The sequence below is a fragment of the Erpetoichthys calabaricus genome, chromosome 3, assembly GCF_900747795.2.
Source record: "Erpetoichthys calabaricus chromosome 3, fErpCal1.3, whole genome shotgun sequence".
Taxonomy (NCBI): domain Eukaryota; kingdom Metazoa; phylum Chordata; class Cladistia; order Polypteriformes; family Polypteridae; genus Erpetoichthys; species Erpetoichthys calabaricus.
The window spans coordinates 175,149,360-175,171,766 of NC_041396.2; the positions used below are offsets into that span (position 1 = coordinate 175,149,360).

Consider the following 22,407-nt stretch of genomic DNA (forward strand, 5'->3'; position numbering starts at 1 on the left):
TGTAGATACATACCTCCTTTTTACCAAAATCTCCCCCAGGATTCATTGTGGCAAGGATTCGAAATTTTTTACTAGCCGTTATAAACTCCACATCATCTGTGTCTCCACTGCCTTTTTCAGCTAACACCAACATTCTTTCTGGCTCAAGGATGCTAGTTAACAAAGAAGCATAAATCTTTAACAGAAAGCATTCCTAAATGGCCACCTCTAAATGTGGAAAGAACTTAACATGTAAGATTAAGTCATTGTTTAGCAAATGTACAAGTACAGGTAGTAGAAATTCTGCAGACTGAAAGAACTGATGAGGTCTTCTCAGCAATATCCATATTACTAACCGAGAATGGTAAACCGGATGGCATGGACGCAGGGACATGGCGATGGGACCATGAGACGTACTGCACAGGCGCGTACAGCTCAACTAACGGAAATAGCAAATAAAACAATTGCCATATTGTGAGTGGCACTACTGCGGAGTGAAGTTAGGAATAATGTGCTGCTTGGGATTGTACAAACCGCTGAACGCTTTACACCAAATTCAAACACAATACAGCTCAACGATACACACACGAGCCCACCTGGATAAAATCAATGAACGCAGGCGCCAACGACACGCGTCTGAAACAGCGGAAGCAAAGCAGGCACGGGTTCAAAACGAACAAGCTCGACTGACGGATATACAAACACGAGCCCGCCTGGATAAACAACGCGCCCATGGCTAACGATTAACGACACAGCCACACAGAAAAGAGGATTCTGCACTACACCCCAGAGTCAAACGTAAGACACTACGGGGTCCGCAAAGGTCCACAAAGATAGTACAGAATATATAAGAGCACACTGATCAAAAAAAAATCAATCGTATAAAAGCACACAGTACACACAAATCATGTGCTCTCAGCACATAGGAAGCATATAAGGACAATACGGAGAATAGACACCCAAAGGCATTTGAGAGAAAAAAAAGGCAGATAAGAGATTATGAAAGCAGTGGAATTTGAAAGGCTCAAACAAACGATGGCGCGATACACATGCAGACAAAGGTACAGAATATGACAGCAGTAAATTCAACAGTATTGTAGCGTCCCACCCAGGTTGAAGGCTTTTTGGTTTTAAGTGACTGTTAGGTCCGATTGAGGAAACGCGGAGTACAGCATGAAGGACTGATAGCAGGGTATTGATTTCATGCAGTAAGGGGGGGCGCTGGAGAGGGTGCTAGAAAGTTGTGTTTGGGGTTAGGAAGCCGGCGATTGTTCAGGTAAAACTTTTGTGACACTTTATCATGTCAGTCACTACAGTATCAAAGAAAAGATAGAAACGATTGCATTACCGCAAACAAAAGGTGATTAATCATCAGAACCAGGTGTGATTGAAAAAAATACCGGGACAAATTGAGGTCTGAGAAAAAGAATAGACAACAAAGTCTTTTCGCATTCGCATCCTTCAATGGACAAAACGTGGATTTACACAATAATTGACCATATGCTATGAGAATCTGTGGTCCCACAACAGTTAAAGGAACGACAACTTGAATTTCAAAGAGTACACAATTCGGACGGGTGTATATTGATGATCTCGTAGAAGCGATGCAAATTGTAACAGGCAAAAAGAAAGGTAGTGTATATATTCCGCGAGTACCATTACACACCAAAGGAGATCGTGATATGCCATTCGTAGTAAAATGTTTACAGTTACCATGAGAATAGCTTTTGCTATGACAATCAATAAATCACAGGGACAAACAGAAAAACTCGGATTATTTATTACAGACACAGAAACAATATTCACTCACGAGCACTTATACTTTGCGTTGTCACAATATGTCTCCAAAACATATTGTTTTTAATGATGCTTTATATTAAAAGTGAAAATAATGAAACTGAAACAATTCCAAAAAATATATATAAAAATCAATCGTGTAAAAGCACATGGTACACACAAATCATGTGCTCTCAGCGCATAGAAAGCGTACAAGGACAATACGGAGAATAGACACCCAAAGGCATTGGAGAGAAAAAAAAGGCAGATAAGAGATTATGAAAGCAGTGGAATTTCAAAGGCTCAAACAAACGATGGCACAATACACATGCAGACAAAGGTACAGAATATGACAGCAGTAAAATTCGACAGCATTGTAGTGTCGCACCCAGGTTGAGGGCTTTTTAGTTTTAAGTGACTATTACGTCCGATTGAGGGAAGGCTGAGTACAGCACGGAGGACTGATAGCGAGGTATTGATTTCATGCGGTAAGAGGGGGCGTTGGAAAGGGTGCTAGAAAGTTGTGTATGGGGTTAGGAAGTCAGCGATTTTTCAGGTAAACCTTTTGTGACACTCTATCATGTCAGTCACTACAGTATCAAAGAAAAGATAGAAAAGATTGCATTACCGCAAACAAAAGGTTATTAATCATCAGAACCAGGTGTAATTAAAAACATACCAGGACAAACTGAGGTCTGAAAAAAAGAGTAGACAACAAAGTCTTTTCGCATTCGCATCATTCAAAGGACAAAACGTGGATTTACACAATAATGGACCATATGTTATGAGAATATATTCACTCACAGGCACTTATACGTTGCGTTGTCACAATGTGTCTCCAAAAAATATTGTTTTTAATGAAGCTTTAAAGTAAAAGTGAAAATAATGAAATTGAAACAATTACAAAAAAAAAAACATGTAAAATTGTATATCCAATTAACCAAACACGGGGGTTGGCGAGCGAAGCGAGCAGGGGGCAAAGCCCCCTAGTCATGAAATGAAATGTGAAGTAAAAAAGTGACAACGCAATCTCATCTTTAAATTTCACTTTTTTTTTTTTTTTAAGATAAGGAATCAGAGGAACCATTTAAACTACTTTAATAGTTCATTACATACATTCATATATATACACACACATATACATACCTAAAAGTGAAATGATTTTGTGCAATGATTTTATGTGACTTTCTATGTTACGTTTTATATCACGCTTATTTTAAAACCTACATATATATGTCTGGTATCATTCTTTTCAGAATTTATCGAACTTTAATGTAATGTTAGATTTTCAGATTCTTATTCCGTTTTTAAATTATAACCTAAAAAACATCAAGAACTCACATCCCCACGAGATCAGAATTTGTGCCAAGAGATTTAACCAAGCCCGGGGCTGGAAATAAAACACAAAGAGTAGATGACAAAGACAGCTGCTGTACAGGCTTTTAAATGTTCGAAGTGCCACACGAGATGCAGATCACGCGGCACAGCAGCAGTAGCAAGCCAGCAGCTGATCGAGCAAAGAGGAAGTAAAAAAAAAAAAAATTTGTTTCCCATTGTGTCACCGTTTAAGAGGGCCTTTCAGAGGAGCAACCGCATCTTCTTGGGGTGTGTTCCGCCACCTTCTCTACAACACGAGCGGCAGAGAAGTGAAGTGGCTGGCACATAGTGCAGAAAAGGGGGGTTGGCAAGCAAAGCAAGCAGGGGGTAACCCCATAGTACAATATAAAGTAACAAGATTTAATAAATTACTTCAGTCTTTGAAAAAAAGAAAAATTAACAAACGCTTTATTTAAGACTAAGATATAACTGATTAAAATACACAAGATATTATTACTCCATTAAATGCAAATTAAGAATTCTGTGCCAAAGTATATGAGCCCCATCTTATTTTCTTCATTATACTCACTGAGAATTTGACCAGATATTTTAGTGATTTGTTGTAGTATACAGTAATCCCTCCTCCATCACGGGGGTTGCGTTCCAGAGCCACCCGCGAAATAAGAAAATCCGCAAAGTAGAAACCATATGTTTATATGGTTATTTTTATATTGTCATGCTTGGGTCACAGATTTGCGCAGAAACACAGGAGGTTGTAGAGAGACAGGAACGTTATTCAAACACTGCAAACAAACATTTGTCTCTTTTTCAAAAGTTTAAACTGTGCTCCATGACAAGACAGAGATGACAGTTCAGTCTCACAATTAAAAGGATGCAAACATATCTTCCTCTTCAAAGGAGCAAACAAATCAATAGGGCTGTTTGGCTTTTAAGTATGCGAAGCACCGCGGCACAAAGCTGTTGAAGGTGGCAGCTCACACCCCCTCCGTCAGGAGCAGAGAGAGAGAGAGAGAGAGAGACAGATAAAAAAAATCAATACGTGCCCTTCGAGCTTTTAAGTATGCGAAGCACCGTGCAGCATGTCGCTTCACGAAGCAGCTGCACAGAAGGTAGCCAACGTGAAGATAATCTTTCAGCATTTTTAGACGAGCGTCAGTATCGTCTAGGTGTGCGAACAGCCCCCCTGCTCACACCCCCTACATCAGGATCAGAGAAAGTCAGCGCAAGAGAGAGAGAAAGTAAGTTGGGTAGCTTCTCAGCCATCTGCCAATAGCGTCCCTTGTATGAAATCAACTGGGCAAACCAACTGAGGAAGCATGTACCAGAAATTAAAAGACCCATTGTCCGCAGAAATCCGCGAACCAGCAAAAAATCCGCAATATATATTTAAATATGCTTACATATAAAATCCGCGATAGAGTGAAGCCATGAAAGGCGAAGCGCGATATAGCGAGGGATCACTGTATAGAGAAGAGTGAGATGTTCATGCAAAAAACATGAAATCTTCTACCTGCTACTCTAGTGAGCTCAAGCTAGTTCAAAGAATAATTGCAGTTAAACGGTCTAGATAAACTCGTTAACAAGTAGGCCTGACTAATGTCAAATCTGCTCTATTAATGAAGTGGTCGTTCAAAGATCAAAAGAAGTTCATTAGAACCTTTAGATAAAAGTGGTTTATGACTGTCAGCAAGGGAAGTGATACATCATCATCTAAAATGATTTTGGGCTCTAATGAAAGAAAATTAAATCCATATAATGCAAATGAAGAAATTCTGGAACTTCAGTCAATGCCCTGCCCTGTATCAAAGCATTAAAAAGAAAGTTTTGGAATGGTCTACTTTGAGTCCATGTAATTATTAAGCTACTGTGGCTTATTATGAAACAAGCAGCTCATGGTGAAAAAAACATCTAGTTTTCACTAAGCTGCCCTAACTGATCATAATTACAGGAATTTTTTTGCATTTATTGCTGCCTAATCATTTTTCACATGAAGTATTAAGCATTTCATACATTTAAAATCTAAAGAAATGTCAAATTTCTGTATTTTTTTTTCAGTCAAGGTCCCTTACCTAACAATTAGTTTAGAAAATTTATAAAGTAGAAAAATCTGACGGAGCAAAAACTTTTGCTATATAATTTTCAGTGAGTTAATAAACAACATTCCAAATTTAAATCTTTATAAAGTGTATTAAGAACATAATAGTCATTACTGCCTTTGGAAATTATTTTGGGAAATAAAAAAAGCCTTTTTTTTTTTTACCTGTTAAGTCGCTCCAGAACAGAGTCATCTGCTAAAGAAATCTCATCCATCAGGAAGAACCCATCTTCTTTCATAGCTAATACAAGTGGACCATCACGCCATTCAAAAAGCTTCATGTTATCATCACTTTCCTAAGTAAGTTAATGTCAATATTTACTTCTATGTGCTAATATTAACAGGAAAATCAAATAGCCTTCTAAAATAGTATGAATTAAAATGAATCCATCAGTGTAACCTAAGTGTTAATTATTGCAAACAAAAAATAAGAAAAAAAAACATTATTAGAAAACCGTAGCAACCATTACCTACAGTTTCAAGTCAAAATGAAAACATCAAAACGTGTTAATTTACACAGGTTATTAGCCAATGATAAGCATAGCTAAAGTTCAGCTTTTGCTACACACCTCTTTACTTTTATGCCTAACTGGCCTCAATCCTCCAAGAAAGTCAGATGTTTCCATGTGCAGATGGCAGTTCAAAACAAATAATTCTTGGTCAGCCAGAGCAGCAAAGAGCTGGCAAATTGTTGTTTTTCCGCATCTGTGAAAGATTAATATGCTTTCTGTGACTACAAGATTAAGAATACTCTTTAATTCACAAAAAAAAATACCATACTCAGTTTTATTTTTAAAACTGATCAGATTACATGAAGATGTAAATGGTGCACAAAGAAAAAAAGAGAAAGTGTGATGAATATGCCAGAAAAATCAAAAACAGCATTTTGAGAAGACAAGCTACTTGACCATCTTTCTTAGTGTTGTGTAGAACAAAGCAAAAATTAAGATCAAATAACAACCAAAAAAATACTATGACAATTATGCTATAAAACTAGACAATAGTAACAGAGAAGTGTTTGTTTTAATTTATTTCTTAATTAGCACACAATGACTGCTGCTAAAACATTTAAAAAAAAAGAATTCTGTTAACCCTGATAGTTCTATAAAGATTAAGAAATTCTGAGCAGTACGTATTTTATATCAGTGTGTAATGGTGCTTCTCAGTTCCTGAATAGCTTCACTGTAAATGTTTTATTCAAAATTACTACTTTATGACAAACACAGTGCAGATTGCACCTGGCTAATACTGTATTTGCTGCATTGTTATTGGAACCTTAATTATATGTTAATTAAAAATAGAGAGTTTTATTAGAGAACTAAACTGAGGCAAAATACAGAATGGACACTTTCACAACAGAATATTGTTCTTTCTGAATTGCATAGAATAGCAAAACACATACTATGAGTAATCAGTGAGAGGGGTTCATTATTAAATTACAAATACAACAAATGACAAAGATAGTAAGCAATTTAAGAACTTGCCTGTTGTGAAAAATCATTGAAAGTATTCAGGGACAAGGTTGCCCAAACCAAAGCTAGAATGGTTTTCAATTAAGGAAACATTACAAATTCAAAGCAAATTTACTCCCTTGAAGTTGTCACTTATCCTTCATCATTTATTATCTGCCAGAAAAAGTGCAGAAGCACAACTTATGGCATTCAAATAGATTTAGCCAAAATTCCTTTTGATGATGATGATGACTAAGGGACACTTGACACAATGAACAAGAACACAATGAATAGCAATACTACTGTCTCGTTTATGCACCAATTCATTTACCACGAAAACAAAAAAGGTTTTGAAGATAAATTACCCTGTATCCCCAACAAGGAGGACAGGTTCGCCAAACTGCAATGCACGTCCCACCAGAATAGCAAGCCTTCTCATTCCATTTGTCCAAACAACATGCTTAAATTGATTAGGAAGACCACAAAGATCTGGGAAAAAGAAATCAGAAAAATTACATCAATCAGTTTTTTAAGCCTATTAAAATGAGCAAAACTGATTTAATGTGGTACAAAGAAATATCAATAAAATAATTCTACATTTTATGTGTTAATCATTAAATTAATTGCTTAATAGGATTATTATATTGGAGAAATGTCTCAACACTTGTGCTACATGCAGGAAAAAAAGCGTACATGAATTGAAAATACCAGACAGGTGACTATCCTGCAGGAATCAAACACTGAGATATAGGTTTATAATCCACATTATTCTCATCCTTCCAGGAAGAAACAATTATGACAAATACAATTTTAGCTACAGTATACTGTAAAAACTGCTTAGTATAAATTATTCCAAAGCTCAGTATTTGACTAGTAAGACTTCTTTTGGATTACGATGTGCAATTCTAAAAACCAGTCTGCAAAAAAAAAAATCAGTATTAGCATGGGCAGTAAAGACAAACAAATTCAATCAAGGAGTTAAAGGCATACTGTACACCAACAGGACAAGAAAAATACCTTTAGTCTTGAGCAGAAAAGAATGAACCACCTGGATGTGATATTTGAATGACTTTGCTAACCGCAGAAACTTGATGGATCAAATGATTTCTCCTCATTTTTGAAACTATTTATATTGTTATACAAATCAAACTGTCAATAAGTCACTTTATTAAGTATCTGACATTTACTGCTAGCTTACGTCCCTGTGGATGCTTAACTATTAGCTCTCTAACAAGACTGACTTTAAATGCATTAATTAGGTTATCAATTAATATAGGTAAAACTGCAGACTGCAAGTTAGTCACTCACATACTATTATTTTATGCTGTATGAGCATTTCCATTTTTCAAATTGGATTTTAACTCATTTTTTCTTTAAAATGCAATGCATAGCAAATGAAGTTGGCTGTTTCAGCAACCATATTAATTATATGTGGAACAATCACTAGTTAGGTCATCATTACTTATCACCACCAAAATCAGACTGGTCTGCCACATACTTCCATTTCGAAGTGTTTTAACATTTGAGAAGTCTATAAAAAGTACATAAATGGAAACACAGGTATCGTCACACCAGAATTTCATGCAAAAACACCACTGTATACAGCAGCTTTACTTCATCACAACTATAAAATCTGCATATTGACAGAAACTATGGTTTAAAATTTGATGAAAATGAGATTAACTTTTCATATCAGGATTATGTAGATAGCCAATAACGCATCTCTCATATTCCAATGTTTTTAAAGGAAAAATGGTTACCACTCACAACTGATTAATTACATCATCACACTAAGTTTGCACAGAACACCACCTATTTTTATTTCTGTAATTGGCTAAAGTTGGGAATAACCAATTGTGAAAGAGACACAGGGTTTTACCACTTAACTACCCAAGTTAAATTATGTGGAATTAGTTTTTTTTTGTGATACTTGTAGCACAATGGGCAAAAAAAAAAAAAAAAAAAAAAAGTTTTGCAAATTTAATTAACTAAACAATAACTAAATGATACCCATTTAAAATCTACTAATAAAAAAATAGTTTAATATGTACAGGATTGGTGGAAAACAATATAAAGTGTAGAAATGCACTAAGTAAGTTTCCTTTTGAGATTTAGGACATTTTGTATATGAGGACACGCTCCACTTCCACCAACAAACTAGATAAAGTTAACAGGGGCACTGATGTTTATAATCATTAATTTGTTTTCTGAATTCTTAAACCTTTTTCACTTTGTTAAATGCAGTTCAACAGATTGACAAACAAAGCAAAAAACTATGCTATTGTCTAATCTGGGGTACAGGAGTTTGCCATGTGTGGAGTTTTCTACATAACTTGTGAAAGGGTGAACCTCAAAAGGTTTTTTTTTTCCCCATATGTGGCCTTTTGAGGTCTGGGGTGTGCTTACACAGTCTCCGAACCCCAAAAAATGCCACAGAAACTAATACAAGGGAAGAAAGGTTTTATTACAACTGAATAAAGAAGGTTACAATACTTTAGGGGCAAAACCCAACAAATAAAGCAGTAATGCAAAAATGAAAAGGACACTTCACACCTTCCCTCTTGGTACATCTTCTATCCACTTCCCTTCGTGCCCTTCTCATTTTCTCCTTCCTCCTTCCAAGTGAACTCTCATCCACACTCCAGATTCCAAGTTCACCAAAGCAATGACCAATGGCCTCTTTTACAACCGACTCCTGGACTACTTTGAGGTCACTTTTGCTCTTCTCTGAAGTACCCACCACCAGTCAGGCCTTTCTTTGCCCCTCTCCTTCAGTCACAGGTGTCCCTGCCAGGCTGCTGGCCCATTTTTCAACCAAAGGGCAAGACAAGCCTGCAAGGGCCACAATAGCAGCCTCTACTCCCAGCAGTCACAGGGTTGGGAAATGTGTGCTCCCATTTTCCTTCCACTATATTTACATTCCTTCAAGTAATGCTTTTTCCTGCATCTGTACCTGGTATCCCTGTTTTCAAGGCTTCTTGTGGGAGTGTTCAGAATTTGCTATTTCTTATACTTGTGTACAAATCCGGAATTTGAAAATTTGTCAGTCATTCCTTGTACTTTATAACATTTATGACTGTACAACAGCATTACATTCTTCAGCGTTCCATTCGAGTATATGATGTGAGCTTTCACTTACAAATTATACTAACAAGTATGATTCCTGCACTCATGCACTGAAAGTTTCTTTTATACACTCAAATGCATTTCCAAACATGACCACTGCTATTTTTCTTTTCAATATGTGTTGAAACTATTGCATCGCCATTTTGAGCTATTTTTGTGTGTAGTTTTTACGTATGTGTTTCACGTGTATTATTGTGCCATCTGGAGTAATTTGTCTACTTGCAGTCACGCATGAGTGTAGTACTGACTTTCTCTGTACTACCAATCAAGTAAAAGAGCTGGAAACATTGTGTTTTTTGGACTTTGGTACCAAGTTATTACCAAAATATCAGTTCTTGCAACATCTCCAAGTATGAGTACTTAGAGTTGATTCTGTCCTAAAGAAAATGAGAAAAATACAAAAAGCTTTTGCAAGCATTTTTATATAAACAAGTTTTATTATAGGATATCTGTGATGGTGCAGGTAGGCTCCACTCTCCCAGTTGATCTAGGGAGCCTCTTGCACCTGCTACTGCCAATAACGTACCAGTGGATGAGCCAGTGGATGAGGACACAACACACAAAGCAAGGGTTAGGTGTGAAAGTGAAATGTGCTTCTATTAAAATCAGTCCAAACCAAAGTGTTCAAAACAGTGCAGTGCATCTAAACAGGTTTTATTATAGGATACCTGTGATGGTGCAGGTAGGCTCCACACTCCCAGTTGCTGTAAGGAGCCTCTCGTACCGCCAATAACATACACAAGGATGAGCCAGCATATGAGGACACAACACACAAAGCAAGGGGGTAGGTGTGAAAGTGATAAGTGCTTTTATTAATTTCAATCCAAATCAAAAAGTGTTCAAAACAGTGCAGTACAAAATGCTCAATAAGTATATAATCCAATAAAAAGAAGTGAAGGTGGAGGTTAAAATCAAATAAATCTCCATTAAAATCAGAGGTTAAAAGCCAAAGACGATCCACAAAACTTTTAGCCCCAAATCTGGTCCTTTTTAAATATGGAGCCTCCTTCCTTTATCCTATTCAGACTTCACAGAAGGAGGAGATACCACCCAATGGGTGCAGTCAGCCATCACATACTGGCTCATTGGCTCATGTCCCCATTGCCCAGCCATCAGCAATCCTGGGGCAACACGCTGAGCTGCCTATGTCCCTTGCTGCCAGTTCCTCAGCATCTTTGGGAGACACTGCATGTCGGGCCTCTCAAACTCCCTGGGAATCATTCAGTAGGAGTACCCTGTCTTCCACCTCAGGCTTCTACAGCCCTAAAGCTTATTCCCAACCACCTGCCTCTCGCTCCTTGCAGCACAGGCACTCTCGCTCACTCGTTCTCTCCTTTCCCTTTAAACTCTGTCTCTTGCTTGTCCTTCCGTCTCCCTGGGCATTCTATTTTTCCTCCTTTTGTCTTTTTTTATTTCTCGTGCTGGCTCTCCCTTATATGCCTCCATGGGCACAGCACCTCAGTCGCACACCTCAGAAAGTCAATGAAGCACTCGAAACAGACCGTACCCTCACGTGCAGGTGTGTCTCACCTCAATCACCTCACCAACCTCCCACAGCTGCCCAAGCGTGAACACCTATGGATATCGAGCAGACTATTAACTTATTTATTTATTAATTAAAAAAACCCGGCCACTAAAATGTTAAGCTGAGGATCCGTTATACCACAATACCACAATGAACAACACTGAAAAAAAGCATACGAAATGAAATAAAATATAGTATACTAAAAAGTTTACATTTGGTGTCAAAAATAAAAGCATAGACGTAAAAGTCTTAAAACATTTATTTAACAAATTAGTAGTAATGCATTAACTGATGCATACTTTCAATTTATTTTAAAAATATTTTCATTTATTTAAAATAGTAATAATGCAATTTGCTTTCACTACCAAAAAAGCAAGGACTATATGTAAAACTTAAATTCGATATTAAAAACAAAATATTCACCATAAACTTAAGGGTTTCAAAACTAATTACTTACTCAATTGTCTTTTTATATTGTCAATGGAAAATATCGAATCCGGGTTTATTTTCCTCTTAAAATGTTTCTCTAACACTGTCCTAATAATCATGGCTTCTTCAGGTCTCCTTACTCGACCAGCAAGAAGCATAAATCCTGAAATTGAAAAATATAAATATTCTTTTGTAAGACATGAATAAAGTAAAAAGAAAACATTTCAGTAATGTGGAAAAATCATTAACAAACATTAAAAAAACACTTCTCATATATTACAGATCAGACCAATAAGAAATTTGATACCATTGATATTTAAAAACAAAATAAAATTTTATAATACAGTAATCCCTCCTCCATCGCGGGGGTTGCGTTCCAGAGCCACCCGCGAAATAAGAAAATCCGCGAAGTAGAAACCATATGTTTATATGGTTATTTTTATATTGTCATGCTTGGGTCACAGATTTGCACAGAAACACAGGAGGTTGTAGAGAGACAGGAACGTTATTCAAACACTGCAAACAAACATTTGTCTCTTTTTCAAAAGTTTAAACTGTGCTCCATGACAAGACAGAGATGACAGTTCAGTCTCACAATTAAAAGAATGCAAACATATCTTCCTCTTCAAAGGAGCAAACAAATCAATAGGGCTGTTTGGCTTTTAAGTATGCGAAGCACCACGGCACAAAGCTGTTGAAGGCGGCAGCTCACACCCCCTCCGTCAGGAGCAGAGAGAGAGAGAAAGAGAGAGATAGAGAGAGACAGATAAAAAAAATCAATACGTGCCCTTCGTGCTTTTAAGTATGCGAAGCACTGGGCAGCATGTCGTTTCAGGAAGCAGCTGCACAAAAGATAGCAAACGTGAAGATAATCTTTCAGCATTTTTAGACGAGCGTCCGTATCGTCTAGGTGTGCGAACAGCCCCCCTGCTCACACGCCCCTACGTCAGCGCAAGAGAGAGAGAGAAAGTAAGTTGGGTAGCTTCTCAGCCATCTGCCAATAGCGTCCCTCGTATGAAATCAACTGGGCAAACCAACTGAGGAAGCATGTACCAGAAATTAAAAGACCCATTGTCCGCAGAAACCCGCGAAGCAGCGAAAAATCCGCGATATATATTTAAATATGCTTACATATAAAATCCGCGATGGAGTGAAGCCGCGAAAGGCGAAGCGCGATATAGCGAGGGATTACTGTAAATGGAAATTAATAATCATTTTCATAAACATTTTCTGTAAGCCATATAGCAACAGAATTGCATTTAAAAATTCCACTATTAAATTAACAAAAAACTAAAAAGAAATTTGTTACATGTGTAATATAGTGAAAATAGTTTAGAATGCTTTAACAAATTAATTTCTTTGGAATCTGCAGAAAAATGCACCATGAAGCATATAGTCCCTTGTCTATACTGAAGCAGCAAAGCAGGAAACAATTTAATAATTTCCATTCCAATAAACAAGTATGTAAGCAAGATGGTGATTGCCATCATGGCCAAAACTGTCTCAATTTCATCTTTTTGAATGCCAGAAAATGCAGACAAGAAATTAGCTTCCAAATGCTGTAGGCATGTATGATGTACATAGTAATGTTCACAGTGTGCAGTAAAGCAGTATGGGTTAAGGACTACCACCATAATGCTGCCAAAACATATACAGGTCCACAAGAACCTTAAACTGGATTAAGCATGTTTAAAAATATACCTCAACCAAACCTAGTAACAGTCCATCACTTGGCTAACAGACATACACACTGAAACTTGCACAGCATTAATTTACAACTGCAGATTATTTTCACACATCTTTGGGAAGTGGGTGGAAACAAATTTCCTGGAGGAAAAAAATGCAGACAAGGAAACAATGTGCAAGTCTATGCAGACAGTGACTAGGTGAAGTCTTCAAAAGGCGCAATCTTGTGTGAACAGGCTTCCTTTCATTTTCCAAAAGTTAATTATTGAACAATATTTTAGCAAAAAAGTGTTTTGGACATTGTGAAAATACAACGGGGTGAACTAACAAGCAGACTACACAACAGGAGTAATGCAAGATTTTTTTCATGGGTATGTTTGATACAGTTTACTGCTGCCCTACACTGGTCAACATTGGGTCAACTTCTGCCAAAAAATGTAGTTATTTTTGTTCTCCACAAACACAACTGAAGAACCTTATAATTTTTGGTATAGTATTATTTTAAGAATAAATGTGGCATATTATATTGAGTGCTTCAGGGAGTTATTTATAAAAAAAAAAAAAATAAAAAAAATAAAGTCAAACAGGATGCCATCTTATTGTTCTTTTATGTAGAGAACCTACCTCTGGGCCCTTACAACCTACAACCTCTTGCTTCTTTCACCTTCCTGTTCCAAAGGAAGACAGCAAGAGGTAGAAGACGTGGTCGACAGAGCAACGGAGCTCAAAGAATTTGGCCTTTCTTCCTTCACCTCTTTCTTCTCCATCACCCTCTCACTCCCAACAGTAATCAACCATATGCCCAACAGGAATGATGCCACCACCCCAGCATCATCTCCTTGTTCTCAAATTTGTTGGGCAAGTGTGATATGGATGGATTTTGTCTTGTCTTTACTGTAATATTTTTTTATTTTAAAAAAACAAACAACTATGCATGTAAATAACGAGTATCATATGTTTGCTTTGTTTTTTGAAAATATTAGGGTATCTTGCTTAAAACAAAAGCTACAAATGCACTTAATGGGAGCATGTAAACAGTCATATTATTAAGTCATGCCTTTTTCAATTTTTTCTTTCTGCAGTTTTTAATATTTTGTGGTAAGAATTACTACTTAACAGTTTTACCCTACCTGTACTATTTGACTGAATTAAGAAGGTTTAGTCATTGAAAGAATGAATGAACAAATGGATTATTATTTGGAAAAAAGAGATACAAAGCAACATGTAAAGCTAAAATGGATGAGCCATACTTTTTTTTTGTTGTTGTTGAAAGAAACATGAATCAGCATACCATCATCTGCCAAATGTTGAAGCCAGTCATAGTTGTCCTCAGTCTCAACAGTGAGCCTATATCGCTCAGCCCATCTGAAGAGATCTCTCAAAGTGATAAAGCCATGTTTGCCTGCAAATACAGTGGATCCTCTACGATGAGACTGAAATAAAGAAAAGGCTTTTTGAATTCCATCAATAAACTAATGGTTGGTTAATAGATTAAAAAAATCCATTAAATTCTATTATAGGTTGCCCACTTGCTTCATGAAAACTACCGTTATTATAAAGATTGCAACAATTCTACAAGAAGAAACATGTTAATAAGACCTTTGTGTACTACTTTCACTTCATAAAATTATTATTCCTTAGAGAAGGTATCATCGATTCAAAACAAAACAGAAATGAAAATAAAAGTGTCATTATAATGCTCTGGAATGGGTTGCTTAAAGAGCTCCACCTACAGATGCTCTGTGGTCCAAATTATTAGTACACCATGCAATAAATGGTAACAATACCACCAAACATGAGTACTGCCCAAAACAATTTTCAATGCATTCTATACTTCAGTTAAAATTAAAAGGAAGGATTGGCTAATTAAATCCGATTAGCTGTGGCTAATTGGAAATGTTTGGCTTGGTATTGCAGCATAATGCAATTCCTGGTGCATTGTAGTTGTCCCTCAAAACAGAGTTTTGAAAAGATATATCTTTTAAACAATGGGCTTTAATTTCATTTTATCATCTCAGAGAAGTAATCAGTAATTTATATTTACATGCAGTTAACAAATGTACATGGTGTTACTTACAATGTTATACAAATTAAGGGTTGTTAGGAAGGATAATGAATTTAACCGAGATGAAGAAAAACAAAAAGGTATGGCAACAGTACCTAACTGTCCAATAAATATTTTAATAAATATAGTGTAAATTTTCCTGGGAACTCCTATATAATAGAGTTGCCATTGTTTTAACTACTCAAAAGTTTAAATTAAATTACAGAAAAAAATTGTGGATACCTAACCACCTACAAGAGCAGTTATAATTCTGTAGATGAACAAAAGTATCTCATTCCCACAAGCAGTAACATAATAAAAACAAAAAAAAAAAGCCTACCTGTAAATCCAGCATTACTTTAACCAGTTTGCTACAGTAAGAGGGGGGTAGACTGCATCGCTGGTGAAGGATTGTTTCCAATTCTGCACTTGGCAGTTCACTGAAGTGGAGCTCAACAAAACGATTCCTAAAAGCTCTTGATAACACCTATAATATAAAACACGATCTCTATAGCTAGTGGAGAATGTTTTACAGAATTTCATTACCTTTTCATTTGTTTCATAGGTAGAGAAAATCACTTAAATAACTACTAACTGAAACAGAGGATAAGCAGAACAACACAATAGTTTCTGAAAGAATATTATGATAGGTGTCTCTCTATTACAAAAAGAAATCCTGTCCCCTGTCCCGATAGTCTACGATACGTGATCTTCTCGGAAGATAATTTAAAGACCCGCGAAACGAAAGAGACGTGCCACAGTGCGTCTCACGGGAACATAGAACGAGAGTCTTGCAAGACACACCCTACTTACAAGCAATATCAAAAAAAACAAATCAGTAGTGTAAAGGCAGTCATGCAGCTCACACAGCTCCAGGGCTCTCAGTGCATATAAAGTGTATAAGGTCAATACAGTAGAAATGAATAGGGTAGAAATGAAACGTCAACGATTAAACGAAGAAGAAAGAAAAGCGCAGAGAACAGAGACCCAAAGGCGATGGAGAGAAAAAAAGGCTAAAAAGAAAAACAATAATCTAGGTGCAAATTTAGAAAATAAGGAAAGTGATGATCAGCCCGGAACAAGTGGAATGGAAAAAAAGCACATCCAATTGGGCGCTTTTAAAAGAGACTCAAATGCGTTGGACAGAAAAAAGAGCAAAAAAGAATAATTAAGGTGCAAATTCAGAAAAATAAGGAAAGTAATTATCAGCCCGGAACAAGTGGAATTGGAAAAAAAAAAAATTATGTCCAATCCGGCTCAGAATTAAAAGACAATGAATAAAAGAAAGTAGAACTTCATAAAGACGTTTACAAACGTTGACGCTAAACACATGCAGAGCAGGTTAGAGACTATGAAACCAGTGAAATTAGAAAGGCTCAATGCGCTATACCAGGGGTGGGCAAAGTCGTTCCTGGAGGGCCGCAGTGGCTGCGGGTTTTTGTTCCAACCCAGTTGCTTAATTAGAAAACAATCCTTGCCAATAATTACATTTCATGGCTTATTAGTGTTTAACTCTGCTTTGTCAAGTCATTCTCATATCCTAGATTTTTTTCCATTCTAAGGATATCATCCAAATACTTTGAAGTGTATAATGAATGGGTAATTCTCAATCCTTCACTTTTTTCTCTTCTCTTTCGTTCCAAGTATTTAATTAAACCAAATAGTGCACGATAAATACACACAGATGTAAAGGGTAACAAGCAAAATGGATAACTGCTGGTTTCTTTTGTCATTTGCATCTTATTGCTAATAAGGAGCAATTAAAAACAGAGAATGCAGCTGTTCAAGCAATAAGGGTTCAAAATCTTAATGAGGGAGACAACTAAAATGAAGCAGAAGTGTTTCTATAGCAGTAAGTGCTTCTTATTAAGCAAGTAGGTTAGAACAAAAACCTGCAGCCACTGCGGCCATCCAGGAATGACTTTGCCCACCCCTGCACTATACACATGTGGAGAAAGCTGCGATAGCAGCTACCCCAACTAAACGTGAGCAGCGTTATACATCCTGCAAGAAAGAAATAAACCTCGCCCGTGGCCAGAAATAAAAGACAGGTATGCTTTTACAACGTCACGCAAGACCAGGCAGTGAGCCATCATTTAAAACAAGTCAACAGACCTCTAAGCTAGCAGTTGTTGGATTGCTTTTGGCAGGCAAGCATCATGTGTTCCCAACTCTTAAAACAACGACATGCGACAGGCAGAAGAGGCAGCTAGCAAGCAGCAAAAAGACAGCAAATGATCCAAAGGCATATCCTTATCGTACGTTCAGCCGCAACACCCTTCACAACACGAGCAGTATTACACGTCTGGGAAGAAAGAGATGTAAGCTCGCGCGAGGCAGGAAATAAAGAAACAAGTATTGTTTTACAAAAGTTTTTAAAGTGAAAATAATCCATATGTAAGAATTCACAAGAAAATAACAATCTCTTTAAATTGTAGATTGCCTGCCTAAGGTAAAGTCATCCCTGATGAATGGGAATGTGGGAATGAGGGGTCCTTTCATCGGATTAGTGCTATTTCAGATGTGGAATGGCAAAATGGGGGAGGCAGCTTGATGAAGGAGGTCTCCAGGATTTAAAACAAATCCAAATCATACTATGTGATATCATCTAATGTGAAATTCTACTCCGTACTTCTAGAATTTTTATTTTTATACTGTATTGAGGATTTATTCTGTTCTATGTATTGTACTGTACAGCTCAGAATTAAAAGACAATGAGTAAAATGACAAAGTGGAACTTCATAATGACTATACAAACGTTGGCACTAAACACATGCAGAGCAGGTTAGAGACTATGAAACCAGTGAAATTAGAAAGGCTCAAAAAAAAAAAAAAAAAAAAAAAACAGCACTATACAACTGTGGAGAAAGTTAAAGGATATGAAAGTAGGAAAATTAGAAAAATCTAAAAAAAAAAGAAAGTAAAGATCACAGTAGCGCAAACAAACAAACTGCCTCATTTAACTATGCACCAGTCTAACTTTGGTTTTGCACAATAATTACTACACTATTGCACCTTAACACTTAATTCTACCTTATTCACATAATTTTACTTATTTATTATGTTCTACTATACTATTATCTTTCAATCTATGACTTTTTGTTAATTTAACTGATATTCTAACTTTGCACAGTTTTTGATAAGCAGATCAGGATGCATTTGTCCTGTATAACTATGCATGTGACAAATAAAGAATCTTGAGAATTTCAAAAACGGAGTTTACCGCACATGCATTTATTGGTTACTTTGTTCATGTATATATATTTACCTGTTTGCTTATTTAAAAAGTTACATTTACCCCAGGAGTCAAAAACATTCTGTCCAGCCCTTGTACAAAAACCTAGACAAAAGCTGGGGTATCACCTTGGTAACCCCATGTACTTTTGGAACTGTGAGAGGAAAATAGCACGACTTTACAGACAGGAGTCCAATGCAGAACTCTACTTACTTTTTTACTTTGTAAAAAAAAAAAAAATAAATAATATTAACTGCTGATGATGTAGATCGTTTTGTCTGTGCTGAAATTCCAAACAGAGAAACCTATCCTGACCTCATTAAAAAGATTCAGCATATTGGGACTCGCAAGATTACAAATATTGCTTTTACAGAAATTCTGAAATAAAAGTGAAACTAATGAAATAGCAACAATTCAAAGAAAAACAAAATCTTAAAAGTGTGTATCCAGAGAACCAAACAAGGGGGATGGCGAGCGAAGCAAGCAGGGGGCGAAGCTCCCTAGTTTTAAAAATAATGGTGCTGTAGAACACAATACTCTATTTGTGCAATAACTTAAATTTTCTGTACTACAAATTGAATGGAGAAGGAGAATAAAAACAATAAAATAAAATGAGTAAAATGTAAACACAGGTATTTTAGGAGATGATGCAAGAGAGATCATTATCTAACTAAACTTAAATATTACATAGATTTTACACTAGTATATAATACCTTTCTGCCTCCATAAAGACCAGGAGGATTTTGTGTAGCAAAAAGCATGAACCTTGGATGTGCTTTTACGGTTTCTTGTGTCTCAGTTACAAAAAGTTCACGATTGTCATCTAGGAGTCTATTCAGAGCTTCCAGTACATCAGTGGGTGCAAGATTGAGCTCATCCAGAATGATCCAGTAACCCTTTCGCATGGCATCAATGAGGACACCTTAAATAAACAAAAAAATATATATACGCAATATGATTCAAAATATCAAGTTATTTTGATGCCAAAAATAAGAACTATTTGGTTCAGTTTTATTTAATGAGAAAAAGAAAAATGAAGAAATAAAAAGACACATTATTTTTTTTTTTTAAATTGTGGGTGATTTTATTTTCAAAAAGCACTTGTCCGATACAAAACTAATTTCCCTTGGATTTACAGATTTTAACTGTCACTGATGTCCATGTAAGAGCTTTAAAGTTATCTGGATGCCTAGGCTGTTTCAGAAAATAACAATCCCATTGAAGATGATACATTGAAGAAACTCAGTTTTACCCAACAATATTCCAAAAAGAAAAACTGCACACCAAAGACAGAATATAAAAATGTGTACTGATGAACTGCTCCAGAAATAATCCATGTGGAAAATTTGAAATTTACAATTAAAAGTTTAAATAATAGAGGACCACAAAATAATTATGTGGGTAATGGGAAAATAGAAAGCTGCTGAAGAGGCAACAGCTACCACCACCGCAAACAATCTGGTTTTACACAGTTACAGTTTAGATTCTATATCTATAGCTTTCAAAATCAGTTTCCTTGGATTTCTTCATTCTTCTCATGTTATACAACACTACTTTCATCCACATACCCCCCTTTCTCACAAAAATAACCAAACATATCAATTTCTCATTACCATAATACTTTGTAGATCCCAAAATATAATTTAATATAATATGATTTGTGGGTTTTATTTATTTTTTGCCTTAGACCATCATCATGCTCATGCCCTGTTCAACATAAACATACAGTCATATGAAAACGTTTGGGAACCCCTCTCAGCCTGCATAATAATTTACTCTACTTTCAACAAAAAAAAAAAAAAAAAAGATAACAGTGGTATGTCTTTCATTTCCTAGGAACATCTGAGTACTGGTGTGTTTTCCGAACAAAGATTTTTAGTGAAGCAGTATTTAGTTGTATGAAATTAAATCAAATGTGAAAAAATAGCTGTGCAAAAATGTGGGTCCCCTTGTAATTTTGCTGATTTGAATGCATGTAACTGCTCAAAACTGATTACTTGCAACACCAAATTGGTTGGATTAGCTCGTTAAGCCTTGAACCTCAGACAGGCGTGTCCAATCATGAGAAAAGGTATTTAAGGTGGTCAATTGCAAGTTGTGCTTCCTCTTGACTCTCCTCTGAAGAGTGACAGCATGGGATGCTCAATGCAACTCTCAAAAGATCTGAAAACAAAGCTTGTTCAGTATCATGGTTTAAACTGTTAGTTTCAACTGTAAGGAATGTAATCAGGAAATGGAAGGCCACAGGCACAGCTGCTGTTAAACCTAGCAGGTCTGGCAGGCCAAGAAAAATACAGGAGCGGATTATGCGCAAGATTGTGAGAATGGTTACAGACAACCCACAGATCACCTCCAAAGACCTGCAAGAACATCTTGTTGCAGATGGTGTATCTGTACATCGTTCTACGATTCAGCGCAATTTGCACAAAGAACATCTGTATGGCAGGGTGATGAGAAAGAAGCCCTTTCTGCACTCATGCCACAAACAGAGTCACTTGTTGTATGCAAATGCTCATTTAGATAAGCCACATTAATTTTGGAACAAAGTGCTTTGGACTGATGAGAAAAAAATTGGGGTTATTTGGTCATAACAAAAAACGCTTTGCCTGGCGGAAGAAGAACACTGCATTCCAAGAAAAACACCTGCTACCTACTGTCAAATTTGGTGGAGGTTCCATCATGCTGTGGGGCTGTGTGGCTAGTTCACACAGGACTGGGGGCCCTTGTTAAAGTCGAGGGTTGGATGAATTCAACCCAATATCAACAAATTCTTCAGGATAATGTTCAAGCATCAGTCACAAAGTTGAAGTTACGCAGGGGCTGGATATTACAACAAGACAATGACCCAAAACACAGTTCGAAATCTACAAAGGCATTCATGCAGAGGGAGAAGTACAATGTTCTAGAATGGCTGTCATAGTCCCCTGACTTGAATATCATCGAAAATCTGTGGGATGATTTGAAGCAGGCTGTCCATGCTCGGCAGCCATCAAATTTAACTGGAGAGATTTTGTAGGGAAGAATGGTCAAAAATACCTCCATCCAGAATCCAGACACTCATCAAATGCTATAGGAGGCGTCTAGAGGCTGTTATATTATCGAAAGGAGGCTCAACTAAGTATTGAGGTAATATCTCTGTTGGGGTGCCCAAATTTATGCAACTGTAATTTTGTTATGATGCATATTGCATATTTTCTGTTAATTCAATAAACTTAATGTCACTGCTGAAATACTACTGTTTCCAGTATATCATATATGGACTACCATATGCAATACAAATAAATTCTGTACAAATCATACAATGTGATTTCCTGAATTTTTTTTTTTTTTTTTACATTCTGTCTCTCACAGTGGGAATGCACCTACAATGTGAATTTCAGATCCCTCCAGGATTTCTAAGTGGGAGAACTTGCAAAATTGCAGGGTGTTCAAATACTTATGTTCCTCACTGTACAAGCATATAGGGACAACACAAACTACTGAGTACAATTTTGAGTTGTTGCAATGAAATTTCAGCAAAATGGACCAGCCTGCCGCATCATTTTTTCACTTTGATTTTCGGGTTATCTTTGAAATCAGCCCTCTGTAGGTTGATAATTTTCATTTCAATCAAACAATGTGGCATCCTTTCGTTCCTAACACATTACCTAGTCCATTTTGGTATAGATATCCAGCATGACTTTTTTTCTCATTGAGATCTGATGTGTTTTCAAAGTATTTGTT

At 36.5% G+C, this 22,407-nt stretch overlaps 1 protein-coding gene across 2 annotated transcripts in view; it reads right to left on the minus strand.

The window, feature by feature from the left end:
* Nucleotides 1-22,407, minus strand: part of mdn1 (midasin AAA ATPase 1) — a 306,186-nt gene that overhangs the window by 208,170 nt on the left and 75,609 nt on the right. For both annotated transcript variants that reach the window (XM_028791087.2, XM_051925449.1), the window contains exons 25-32: nt 19,398-19,606; nt 15,790-15,936; nt 14,697-14,838; nt 11,748-11,882; nt 7,005-7,128; nt 5,758-5,893; nt 5,354-5,484; nt 14-152 (exon numbers count right to left, since the gene is read on the minus strand). In XM_028791087.2, the coding sequence (XP_028646920.2) occupies nt 14-152; nt 5,354-5,484; nt 5,758-5,893; nt 7,005-7,128; nt 11,748-11,882; nt 14,697-14,838; nt 15,790-15,936; nt 19,398-19,606 (1,163 nt within the window). The remainder of the gene's footprint in view (nt 1-13; nt 153-5,353; nt 5,485-5,757; nt 5,894-7,004; nt 7,129-11,747; nt 11,883-14,696; nt 14,839-15,789; nt 15,937-19,397; nt 19,607-22,407) is intronic.